At 51.7% G+C, this 12,535-nt stretch overlaps 1 protein-coding gene across 29 annotated transcripts in view; it reads right to left on the bottom strand.

Annotated features, from left to right (window-relative positions):
* The window catches only part of JAKMIP3 (Janus kinase and microtubule interacting protein 3), a 109,444-nt gene that overhangs the window by 34,789 nt on the left and 62,120 nt on the right, over positions 1-12,535 (bottom strand). For 19 of the 29 annotated variants that reach the window (XM_068140235.1, XM_068140242.1, XM_068140239.1 and 16 more), the window contains 8 exons: positions 10,973-11,092; positions 8,575-8,721; positions 7,388-7,519; positions 6,624-6,659; positions 6,348-6,407; positions 5,112-5,240; positions 1,969-2,097; positions 605-688 (listed from right to left, as the gene is read on the bottom strand). In XM_068140235.1, the coding sequence (XP_067996336.1) occupies positions 605-688; positions 1,969-2,097; positions 5,112-5,240; positions 6,348-6,407; positions 6,624-6,659; positions 7,388-7,519; positions 8,575-8,721; positions 10,973-11,092 (837 nt within the window). The remainder of the gene's footprint in view (positions 1-604; positions 689-1,968; positions 2,098-5,111; positions 5,241-6,347; positions 6,408-6,623; positions 6,660-7,387; positions 7,520-8,574; positions 8,722-10,972; positions 11,093-12,535) is intronic. The other 10 variants (XM_068140240.1, XM_068140253.1, XM_068140246.1 and 7 more) reach the window with 3 other exon arrangements.

Below are 12,535 nucleotides of genomic sequence, written 5' to 3'. Positions count from 1 at the left end.
TGTCATCTGCAAACTGACTGAGGGTGCCCTCAATCCCCTCATCCAGATCACTGATAAAGATCAGCCACATCAGGTTTGTTCTACAGTATCACAGTAAAACTAAGGTTGGAAGAGACCTCGAGGATCATCGAGTCCAACCTATCAACACAGACCTCATGACCAGACCATGGCACCAAGTGCCACAGCCAAGCCCCTCTTGAACACCTCCAGGGATGCTGACTCCACCACCCCCCTGGGCAGCACATTCCAATGATGGACGACTCTCTTGGTGTAGAACGTTCTCCTCACCTCGAGTCTAAACCTCCCCTGGCACAGCTTGAGACTGTGTCCCCTTGTTCTGGTGATGGTTGCCTGGGAGAAGAGACCAATCCCCTCCTGGCTACAACCACCTTTCAGGTAGTTGTAGAGGGCAATGAGGTCACCCCTGAGCCTCCTCTTCTCCAGGCTACAGATCCAGGAACAGTTGCTCTGTACATCCAGGAATACACAAGAGCATCCCCCGGTACTTATTCCAAGGTGACACAACCACTCTGGTCTCCAGAGCCCCCTCCTGCCCCAGCACAAGGGCTGGGGACAGGGCTGTTGCCCAGCCCCAGGCAATTACCTGCCCCTGCTCAGCCAAAGCCTTCTCCAGGTCTTCTATCTGAGCCTGTGAGCGGTGTATCTCTGCTTGGAGCTGCTCACGTGTCTGTAGGGCAGGAGGAGGGAAAAGGAATGAAAAAGCAGACCATAAATCACCCTTTCCCTAAAAGACAAAAGCTGAAACAGGCACAGAGAATGCAGAGAGCAGCAAATGCTTGTAACAAGTGATTTCTAAAGATCTTTGGCAGAGCAGCTGGGCACATAGCTTTATAAATGAATCACAGAGAGGTGTCTTTGAGATAGGATCATCAGCCTGAGATTTAAGGCTACCATAAGCAGCATCCCATTAGGTGGGCAGTAGGCCAGCAAAACACAAATGACTTCTTAGAATCACAGAATTGTTTGGCTTGGAAAAGGCCTCCCAGTTCATGGAGTCCAAACATCGATCTAAGATCACCATGGCCATTAAACCATGTCCCCAGCTGCCATGTCCACAGGTTTCTTGAACACCTCCCTGGGCAGCCTGTTCCAATCCCTGACCACTCTTGCAGCAAAGAAATTGCTCCTTGTGTCCAACCTAAACCTCACTTCCAATCCCTCTGCCATGGCCAGGGATATCTTCCACTAGACCATGCTGCTCAAGGCCTCACGTGGCCTTGAACATCTCCAAGGAGGAAGCATCCACAACCTGTTCCAGTGTCCCCCCACCCTCACTGTAAAGAACTTCTTCCCAGTCTCCAGTCTAAATCACCCAATCCAGCAGCATGGAGCTGACAGTATTATAGTATCACCAAGGTTGGAAGAGACCTCAAAGATCATCAAGTCCAACCTGTCACCCAGCACCTCATGACTAAACCATGGCACCAAGTGCCACGTCCAATCCCCTCTTGAACACCTCCAGTGATGGTGACTCCACCACCTCCCTGGGCAGCACATTCCAATGACGAATGACTCTCTCAGTGAAGAACTTTCACCTCACCTTGAGCCTAAACTTCCCCTGGTGCAGCTTGAGCCTGTGTCCTCTTGTTCTGGTGCTGGTTGCCTGGGAGAAGAGACCAACCCCTTCCTGGCTGCAACCTCCCTCCAGGTAGTTGTAGAGAGCAAGAAGGTCTCCCCTGAGCCTCCTCTTTTCCAGGCTAAATAATCCCAGCTCCCTTAGCCTCTCCTCACAGGGCTGTGCTCCAGACCCCTCCCCCAGCCTCGTTGCCCTTCTCTGGACACATTCAAGAGTCTCAATGTCCTTCTTAAACTGAGGGGCCCAGAACTGGACACAGGACTCAGAGCTGCCTGGCCCCGCTTTTGCTGGAGCACACCCTGAGCCAGCCCAGCCAGAAGCCCTCCCACCACACAAATCCCTAATTTCCAGGTAATATAAGCCATTTAGACCTTAACTTCTCGTTCTGCATCCAATGTTCCTCCGACCTGTTCTTGCAATAGGGCGTAGGCTCGCTGCAGGGCCTGGTACTCCATCGTCAGCTGCCGAAAGCGCAGCTCCGTCTCTTCCTTGGCCATGCCCTGCAATGGCAGGAACAAAACACTAAAGTAAGAGGGGATGATGTTTGTTTGCTCCAGAAAGGGCCACAATTATTCCTCTCTAAATGCAGCTTGGGAAGCACAGTAGCAAACATCCTGTTGTGTGCCCTCAAGGCTCTGTCTCTTTTGTCACAGAATCACAGAATCACCAAGGTTGGAAAAGACCTCAAAGATCATCAAGTCCAACCTGTCCCCCAGCACCTCATGACTAGACCATGGCACCAAGTGCCATGTCCAATCCCCTCTTGAGCACCTCCAGGGATGGGGACTCCACCACCCACCTGAGCAGCACATTCTAATGGCTAACAACTCTCTCTGGGAAGAACTTTCTCCTCACCTCCAGCCTAAATTCCCCCTGGCACAGCTTGAGACTGTGTCCTCTTGTTCTGGTGCTGGTTGCCTGGGAGAAGAGACCAACCCCCTCCTGGCTACAACCTCCCTTCAGGTAGTTGTAGACAGCAATAAGGTCACCCCTGAGCCTCCTCTTCTCTAGGCTAAGCAACCCCAGCTCCCTCAGCCTCTCCTCACAGGGCTGTGCTCCAGACCCCTCCCCAGCCTTGTTGCCCTTCTCTGGACATGTTCAAGAGTCTCAATGTCCTTCTCAAACTGAGGGGCCCAGAACTGGACACAGGACTCAAGGTGTGGCCTAACTAGTGCTGAGTCCAGGGGCACAATGACTTCCCTGTTCCTGATGGCCATGCTATTTCTGATGTAGGCCAGGATGCCATTGGCCTTCTTGGCCACCTGGGCACACTGCTGGCTCATGTTCAGCCAGCTGTCAATCAGCACCCCCAGGTCCCTCTCTGCCTGGCTGCTCTCCAGCCACTCTGACCCCAGCCTGTAGCTCTGCATGGGGTTGTTGTGGCCAAACTGCAGCACCTGGCAGTTGGATTTGTTGAATGCCATCCTGTTGGACTCTGCCCATCTGTCCAGCCTGTCAAGGGTTCCTCTGCAGAGCCCTTCTTCCCTCTAACAGATCAGCTCGTGCCCTCAGCTTGGTGTGATCTGCAAATTTACTGATGATGGCCCTTGAACATCTCTTGGATTTTCTTACTTCAAGAAAATGCAATACAGGAAGAAAAGGGAATTCTCCCCACCTTCAGAAGATAGAGACCTGGCATCCTTGTAACATCCAATGCCTCAATCTCCTTTCTTACTGCACCAGGCAAAGTCATCAAACCATGGAACTACTCAGGCTGGAAGAGACCTTTGAGATCATCAAGCCCAACCATTCAACTAGAGCTCACAATCCCACCACTACTGCTAGGCCACTGCCACCAAACCATGTCACAGATTTACAGAATCATGAAGCTGTTGAGGCTGGAACAGACCTTGGAGATCATCAAGTCCAACTGCTCACCTAGATCTCACAATCCCACCACTACTGGGACCTTCCAACCCGGCCTTCTATGACTCTATCACTTACTGCTAAGCCACTGCCACTAAACCACGTCTCTCAGCACCACCTCCAGGGGTGGTGATTCCACCACCTCCCTGTTCAGCCTGTTCCAGTGCCTGACCAACCCTGCAGGAAAGAAATTCTTCCTAATCTCCAACCTAAACCACCTCTGGAACAATTTCAGGCCATTTCCTCTCATTCCATCACCTGATATTAGAGAGAAGAGACCAATCCCACCTCACTCCAAGCTCCTTTCAGGGAGCTGTAGAGAGCCAGGTCTCCCCTCAGCCTCTTTGTTTCCCTCAGATGTTCCTCCATCAGACTTGTGTTCAAGGCCCTTCATCTACATCACATTTAATGGTGAAAACCTGACTTGAAACAACAAAAGGCTTCCAGCCTGGAGATAAGCCAAGCCTGACAGCCTCCCTCAATTATTAAAGCACTGATCTTGAGCTGACACTTGTAGAAACAGTGACATCAACATGAAAGAGCCCTTCATCTTCTTCTGTCTCCCCCCAGTACCCTGTTCTGAATGTTTGTGTGTGGGGCTGACAGGAATGTTTCATTTGACACAAAATGAGGTTATGCTGCTGGCAGTGTGCAGCAGCTTCCCACTGCCTGAGCAGGGAGAAGTGTCACTGAATTACAGACTTGCTTGCCAGAGACCACTAAGATCATTGAGTCCAACCATCAACCCAGCACCACCATGGCCATACACCATGGCCCCAGGTGACATGGCCCCAGGTTTCTTGAACACGTCTAGGGATGGTGACTCCACCACCTCCCTGGGCAGCCTGTTCCAGTGCCTGACCACTCTTGCAGCAAAGTAATTGCTCCTAATCTCCAACCTAAACCTGCCCTGGCACATTTTCAGGCCACTTCCTCTTGTTCTATCACCTGATACTAGGAAGAAGAGACTGACCCCACTTCACTCCAACCTCCTTTCAGGTAGTTACAGAGAGCCAGAAGGTCTCCCCTCAGCCTCCTCTTCTCCAGCCTAAACAATCCCAGTTCCCTCAGCTGCTCATCCCCAGCCCTGTTCTCCAGACCCTTCACCAGCATTGTTGCCCTTCTCTGGACCTGCTCCAACACCTCAGTGTCCTCCTTGGAGTGAGGGACCCAAAACTGAACCAAGGCTTAAAGCAAGGAGAGAGCCATTCCTCTGGAGGCTAGGGCCTCATGTGAAGGCTTACTTCCCTTTCCAGCAACACAAATCTTATTGCTCCATGCTGAAGTCCACATGACCAACAGAAGGACCTGAACCACCTCCTCCTCCTTCCCCAAACCACACATGCAACAAACCTGCAGTAAACTTCTTTGTGAAGACATCTTCTGAGGGTTGTCCGACTTCTCAGTCCTTTTGGACCCCCTAAACCACCACAAATCTCCCATTCTTAGGCTGCAACATTTCCAGCTTGGCTACAAGTTGTGAAATGACTGAGGACTTGGGGTCCAGAGATATGACCCAACGTGCCCAGTATGACATTGATGATTTGCTGGTCAGAGGTGACAAATCAGTGGTAGGACAGAGCAGGAGTTTCATTAGCAGTTAGCAGTGAGGTTGCACAGCAAAAGAAAGGAGGGGTTTGACAAATACCTCTTCCAAGTCATCTTCAGGAGTGCAAGGGGTTTGATCTGTCCTGTCAGTTTGGTATGAGATGGAGGAACCATCAGACTCCAGGGAAGCTTCTTCATCATAGCCAAAGAATGTCTCCACCACCGGCTTCTGGCAGAGAGAAGGCATCAGCAGGCACAGCCCTGGCACACCACAGCGCTGCCATGGCTCTGCCAGCACCAGGGGGACAGCAGTGCTGTCAGGCATCTGCCTACACCACCTGGGATCTGAACATAATCCACCTCTGGAGGAACCTCAGTTGCAGGGGATTGGACAATTCTCACTCTATTGCTCCTTGGAGAGCTGGCTGTGGCAGTTTGAGGCTGTGGCAGTTTGAGGCTGTGGCAGTTTGAGGCTGTGGCTAGGAATATTTTCCACAGATGGAGTAGAAATGTAATAGAATGTTCAAAATTACTATTGAATCATAGAATTGTTAGGGTTGGAAGGGACCTCAAGGATCATCCAGTTCCAACCCCCCTGCCATGGCCAGGGACACCTCACACCACAGCAGACTGCTCACAGCCACAGCCAGCCTGGCTGCAAAAACCTCCAGGGATGAGGCTTCCACCACCTCCCTGGGCAACCTGTGCCAGTGTCTCACCACCCTCATGGGGAAGAACTTCTTCCTAACATCCAATCTGAATCTCCCCACTTCTAGTTTTGTTCCATTCCCCCCTGTCCCATGATTATCTAACACCCCACTGGATGCAAAAGACAAGTAATGCTAAGGTGTAAGTAATCCCAGTGGTCTGATCTAACATAAAGTTAGTTGTGTAAACTACCTCCTTCTTCTTTTTGGCTTCCCTGCTCTAGAAGATACTAGCTGGGTGCTTTTGCTTAGCTGTTGCTGACCTTGGCTGCATTTCTTTGTTGTGGCTAATTACTAACAAGCTACTCTCTGTTCTTCTCCCTCTCTCTTTTACCTTGTGTAGGGTGGGGGAAGGGAGCAGGAAGCCATTGGTAACCCCCTGGTTTTGGCCTCCTCATCAGCCTTACTCTCTAGACCCTTCAGCAGCTTTGCTGCTCTTCCACAGGGCAGATCCTCCCAGATCTTCTCTGGGTATCCCCACACGGACTACAAAAGTCCTTGAACTACATGGCCCAAATCTAAGATGAGGACCCACTGTGCAGACCTTTGAGGAGAACATTCCCCTGTGTGTGAACCAGAGGAAGCCAGCATGCCCATCAACAGGTCACCAGACAAGCTTTAGCTTTTACCTTGGGAATTCTTGTCATTTTCTTCCTCTGCTTCCTATACCTCAGCAGTTTGTCACGTTCCTGAAAGAGCCAGACACAGACAGGAGGTTTACCAGGGGGAAAACACAGCTTTCCTCTCTCACCAGAGCTCTCCTCTCCACTATCACTGTGCTCTTCTCTGGTGAGCAGCTTCTGCTGAACATCTACACTGAGGAGAACCCTCTGTGATCCCCTGTATGCTTTGCATGAACAGTAGCTTCAAGCATAGGAAGATGAGGATGAAAATGGCCTTCTTACCATGACACTCTTCACATAGCCAGCAGTTTCCAGGGTCTGATGGAAAAGAATGAAATGAGGTCAGTAAGAGACCAAATTTACACCAATCCCATCCAATCCAACCCAATCCAACCCAATCCCATCCAATCCAACCCAATCCCATCCAATCCAACCCAATCCCATCCAATCCAATCCAACCCAACCCAACCCAATCCAATCCAACCCAATCCAATCCTATCCAAGGTATTTTCTGCAGGAGTGTTGTGATTCCAATGTTTCCTCCTTCCACAGACTGAGAACATGTCCAGTTAGCCCTGGTGCTGCCTCCAGCTGAAGGTGCTCTGCCATTTTCCCTCCCAGGTGCAGGACTTGCCCATCAGAACATCTGCTGGGCATGCTGCCATGGTTCTCTCAGGCAGTGCAGTGGAGATTCATTCATAGATTCATAGACTGGTTTGGGTTGGAAGGGATCTCAAAGATCATCCAGTTCCAACCCTCCTGCCATAAGCAGGGACACCACCCACCACAGCAAGTCACTCAAGACTTCATCCAATCTGGCCTTGAACACCTCCAGAGAGGGGACATTCCCAACCACCCTACCACAGACAACTTACATTCAGTTCAATTACCACCAACCACAGAGATGCTGACCATGTCCTCCTGATGCAAGCTCTGCCTGTTGGCTCACAGAACCCAAACCACCCCTTGCTTGGGCTTCCACTTCTTCTGCTCTGGCCTCAGCTGACCTTGCATGAAAGCATGAGAGCACCAGAATTGTCTCTCACCTTGGAGAGCTCATCAATGATATTCTGCTGTTCAATAACTTGTAGTCTCAGGAAGTCAACTTCTCTTTCTTCCTGGCTGTGGTCAAGGTCATTTAAAGAGCTTGGTCTCCTGATTGATCCAGCTCTTTGTCTCTAAAAGAAGCAAAGAAGGAAATGATCAGAAGGTTTGCCAAGGGACAGGACATGACTCTTCCTCTTAGTGAGGCATCCAGTCTAATGGCTGTTCTGGCAGCCACCCTGCTTGGCTTTTGCTGAGGCTTACATGTAGACTGTAAACACCCTGAGTGCTCCTGCTCCTCAGTGTGCTGCATCAAGCCCATTGCACCACAGAGAGGACACTGGGCAAGGGGGAGGCAGCACACCAAAGACAGGAATTAGCAGCAGAGTCACAGAATGTTAGGGGTTGGAAGGGACCTCCAGAGATCATCCAGTCCAACCCCCCTGCCCAAGCAGGATCACCCAGGGCAGGTCATACAGGAATACATCCAGGGGGGTTTTGAAAGCCTCCAGAGATGGAGACTGCACAACCTCTCTGTGCAGCCTGCTCCAGTGCTCTGTCACCCTCACTGCAAAGAAGTGTCTCCTTGTGTTGAGGTGAAACCTCCTGTGTTCCAGCTTTGCTCTACACACTCCTTGAACACCTCCAGGGAATGGTGACTCCACCACCTCCCTGGGCAGCCTGTTCCAATGCCTGACCACTCTTTCAGTAAAGACGTTTTCTTCCTAATCCACAATCTAAAGCTCCCCTGGAACAATTTCAGGCCATTTCCTCTTGTTCTACCACCTGATACTAAGGAGAAGAGACCAGCCCCCACCTCACTCTAACCTCCTCCTTTCAGGGAGCTACAGAGAGCCAGAAGGTCTCCCCTCAGCCTCCTCTCTAGAATAAACAAGCCCAGCTCCCTCAGCTGCTCCTCACCAGTCCTGTTCTCCAGACCCTTCACCAGCTTTCTTGCCCTTCTCTGGACCCACTGCAGCCCCTCAATGTCCTTCTTGAAGTGAGAGGCCCAGAATGAGCCCAGGATTCAAGGTGCATCCTCACCAGTGCCCAGTACAGGGGCAACATCACTTCAGCCAGCACCAGAAAGGGGCAAGTTCCCTGTTAAACCTGGAAGTCTGGGACAATGCCTGACCTTCCCATCCAGGGAGCAGCACCCCCCTGCTCTCTGGAGCAGGCAGACACTCACCATGGCAAGGTTCTCCTGGGTTACAAACTTCAGTTTATTCTCCATCCGACGCAAGGCATGGGACAGCTCTTCATTCTTCCTGCTAAGGCGCTTGTTCTTGTCCAGGATGGGCTTGTACTGACTCTCAGCTTCTCTGAGACGTTTCAGCTGGAAGAGGAAGGGAGAAGGAACACCCCTGGTGCTGGTAGCTTGCCTCAAAGACATTCAGCATGTTCTCCAACCCTCACACCATCAGCATCTCCTTCTAATGCAAAGCAGAACTGATCAGCAACTCCTGGTATTTTCCATAGGGAAGCAGATTGTTCCTCCCCCATGAGGTGGTCAAGAGAATAGGATAGGATAGGATAGGATAGGATAGGATAAGATAGGATAGGATAGGATAGGATAGGATAGGATAGGATAGGATAGGATAGGATAGGATAGGATAGGATAGGATAGAATAGAATAGAATAGACCAGACCAAACCAGACCAGACCAGGTTGGAAGATACCTTCAAGATCATCAAGTCCAACCTATCATCCAACACCACCTAATCAACTAAACCATGACACCAAGCATCAAGTCTCCTCCTGAACACCTCCAGTGATGGTGACTCCACCACCTCCCTGGGCAGCACATTCCAATGGGTAATCACTCTCTCTGTGCAGAACTTCTTCCTAACCTCCAGCCTAAACCTCCCCTGGTGCAGCTTGAGACTGTGTCCTCTTGTTCTGGTGCTGGGTGTCTGGGAGAAGAGACCAACCCCCACCTGGCTACAACCTCCCTTCAGGTAGTTGTAGACAGCAAGAAGGTCACCCCTGAGCCTCCTCTTCTCCAGGCTAAGCAACCCCAGCTCCCTCAGTCTCTCCTCACAGGGCTGTGCTCCAAACCCCTTCCCATCTTTGTTGCCCTTCTCTGGACACCTTCCAGCAAGTCAACCTCCTTCCTAAACTGAGGGGCCCAGAACTGGACACAGGACTCGAGGTGCAGCCTAACCAGTGCAGTGTACAGGGGCAGAATGACCTCCCTGCTCCTGCTGGCCACACTGTTCCTGATGCAGGCCAGGATGCCATTGGCCCTCCTGGCTGCCTGGGCACACTGCAGGCTCATGTTCAGCCTACCATCGACCAGCACCCCCAGGTCCCTCTCTGCCTGGCTGCTCTCCAGCCACTCTGACCTCAGTCTGGGCCTCTCTCATGATGTGGTCAATCTGGTCCTCCCTCATGAGGTCTTCACTCTGTGCCTCCCTCATGAGATGTTCCATCTGTGCCACAAGTGTGTCAAGTGAGAAGTGTATCCAGGTTATAAATTAATACAATAGTTCAGTTCATGTCACAGACTGATAGAGTCACAGAACGGTTTGGGTTGGGAGGGACCTTGGAGATCATCTAGTTCCAAGCCCCCGCCACGGGGAGGGACACCTTCCACTACAGCAAGTTGCTGAAGGCCTCAGGTCAGCGACAAAAATTCTTTGGTACATAAGAAAAGATGAGTTTGGTGTCAGATACCAGCAGCTACCTGGTGCAGGGAGGAGGTAGCTATTCCTGCAATGATTTCACAGAATCCCTGTATGGTGGGGGTGGAAGGGACCTCTGCAGATCATCCAGTCCAACCCCCATGCTAAAGCAAGGTCATCCACAGCAGCTTTCCCAGGATCACAATGTTCAGGTGGGTTTCTCCTCCAGAGAAGGAGACTGCACAATCTCTCTGAGCAGCCTGCTCCAGGCACCCCCACACCAAACAAGTTTCTCCTCCCATTTAGAGGCTCCTGGGCTCAGATTTATGCCCATTGCCCCTTGGTCCTCTCACTGGACACCACTGAGAAGTCTGGCCTCAAGCTTTTGCGCCCCCCCACATGTGCATTAGCTCTTGCTGAGCACTTAGAAAATCCTCTCTCAGGTTGCTCTTCTCCAGGCTCAACAGCCCCAGGGCTCTCAGCCTTTCCTCCTCACAGAGATGCTCCAGGCCCCTCAGCATCTTTGGGGCCTCCACCGGATTCTCTGCAGTAGTTCCTCATCTCTCTTGAACTGGGGAGCTCAGAACTGGACCCAGGACTGCAGCTGTGGCATCACTAGGGCAGGGTGGGAGGAGAACCTCCCTCCACCTCCTGCCCACACTCTTCTTCATGCACCCCAGAAGACCACTGGCATTTTTGGCAATGAGGGCACATTGCTGGCACATGGGGATCCTGCTGTTCCCCAGCACTCCAAGGTCCTTCCCAATAGAGCTGCTTTCCAGCAGCTCACCCCTCACCAACAGTGGTGAAGGGCCTTATCCCTCCCTAGGTGCAGGACCCTACCTTTGCCTTGGTTGAAGGCTATGAGGTTCCTCTGCACCCTGGGCAGGTTGGAATCCTTTCCAAAGAGCCCAGAGGAGAGGATCTCTCCATTTGGGGGACGAGAGCAGGCTGTGCACTCACCAGCTCGTTCCTCTCCTCGGACAGCAGCGCGTTCCTGTCCTCCAGCTTCCTGATGATGGCGCTCAGCTCGGCGATTTTCAGCTGGAAGCGCCTGGCATCCTTTTCATCCAACTGCTGTTCCTAAAACAAAGATCAACTGCAAATAACTGCTCATCAGTCTGCAGGCAAGGGCAACAGTTTGTCAAAGCTCACACTTTTTTCCTGCTCATCCCCCAATCCAACCATTTCAGAGCGTGGCGGGGCAGGGCGGGGGCTACCCAACCTCAAGGGGCCCCTGAGAGTTGCAGGGAGGAGACCAAGGGGAGGCTGGAGTGGGAATGGAACAAAGAATGCAAATGCAGAAGGATGTAGATGCAGGGATGGAGTCATGGATGGGCAGACTTGGAAATGGAAAGGAGAAGATCCAAAGTGGAGGGAGGAGGCAACGTTCCCCACGTGTGCCACTGCTGGACTGACACAACACCCACTTTGTGAGGGGAGAATGGCATCAGAAGAGTGAAGGACAAAGAGGGCGAAATCCATGCAGTCAATCATGGCAGAAGCTCTTCCTCCACAAAGCTCAGGCCCTTGCCAGGTTCTAAGGGGTCCTAAAGCCCAGGGGGTGGCACTTGGATTGAGAACACTTAAACTGTAAGCAAATAGAATCAGAGGCAGCCGTGTCCTGGTTCAGCAGTTACAGCTATTCACAAACGTGACAGACTTCCTCCCTTCTCTAGGATGACTTCTGGTGTTTGGCAGAGGTTGAGTATCAACTGAGACAGAGAAATTAGTGCCTGCAGTGCTGGTGGCACTTTTGGGAGGTCTAAGCTTCCTCATTCAACGGGTGCAGGAGAGGCTTGGGCCAAAGGATTGGTTTGCTGATGTCTAGGTGTCTACACTTCTGTCCTGGTTTAAGGACACCCAGGACAACTTCTAGTGAGAAAATCGAGGCTGTTGCAGAAGGTATCTTGATGGGAATCAGTGATGGGGAGAATTTGCAAAGGTCAGATGTATGAGGCCAGTTAACTGCAGGGGTTTCACATCAGCAACTCAAGGCAGAAGCAGAAAGTGCTGTGGTCATAGTAAACAAAACCCAAAAGCCATTGAAGAAGGGTGATTACAATGGAATGTTCTGGATTCATTGATTCAGAGTGGTTTAGCTTGGAAGGGACTTTAAAGATCATCCAGTTCCAACCCCTCTGCCATGGGCAGGGACACCTTCCACTAAACCAGGCTGCTCAAGGCCCCACCCAGCCTGGCCATGGACACCCCCAGGGAAGAGCCATGCAGAGCCTCCCTGGGCATCCTGCTGCAGTGTCTCAGCACCCTCCCAGGAATGCTGGGTGCTGCACTATGGAAAAGAAAAAGGAGAGGAGATGTTCCCAGGCAGGTGGCTGACTCTCACTGGAAGGGAGAGCACTCAGCAGCACAAACCCTGAGCCAGCTGTAGGAGGACTGGGGGATCCCCCACACCTTCATGCACTGTATACCTTCCCCTGGGTGAACTGGCCTTGTCCATCTGCTGACAAGAGCCACCCTTGGAGGTCCCAAGGTGGCACACATACATCAGCGGGGCAGGAATGC

Source organism: Melanerpes formicivorus, unplaced genomic scaffold, assembly GCF_026170545.1.
Source record: "Melanerpes formicivorus ecotype bairdi unplaced genomic scaffold, bMelFor1.0.p_v2 SCAF_6, whole genome shotgun sequence".
Lineage (NCBI taxonomy): Eukaryota > Metazoa > Chordata > Aves > Piciformes > Picidae > Melanerpes > Melanerpes formicivorus.
This window is presented reverse-complemented; position numbering and strand designations above follow the sequence as displayed.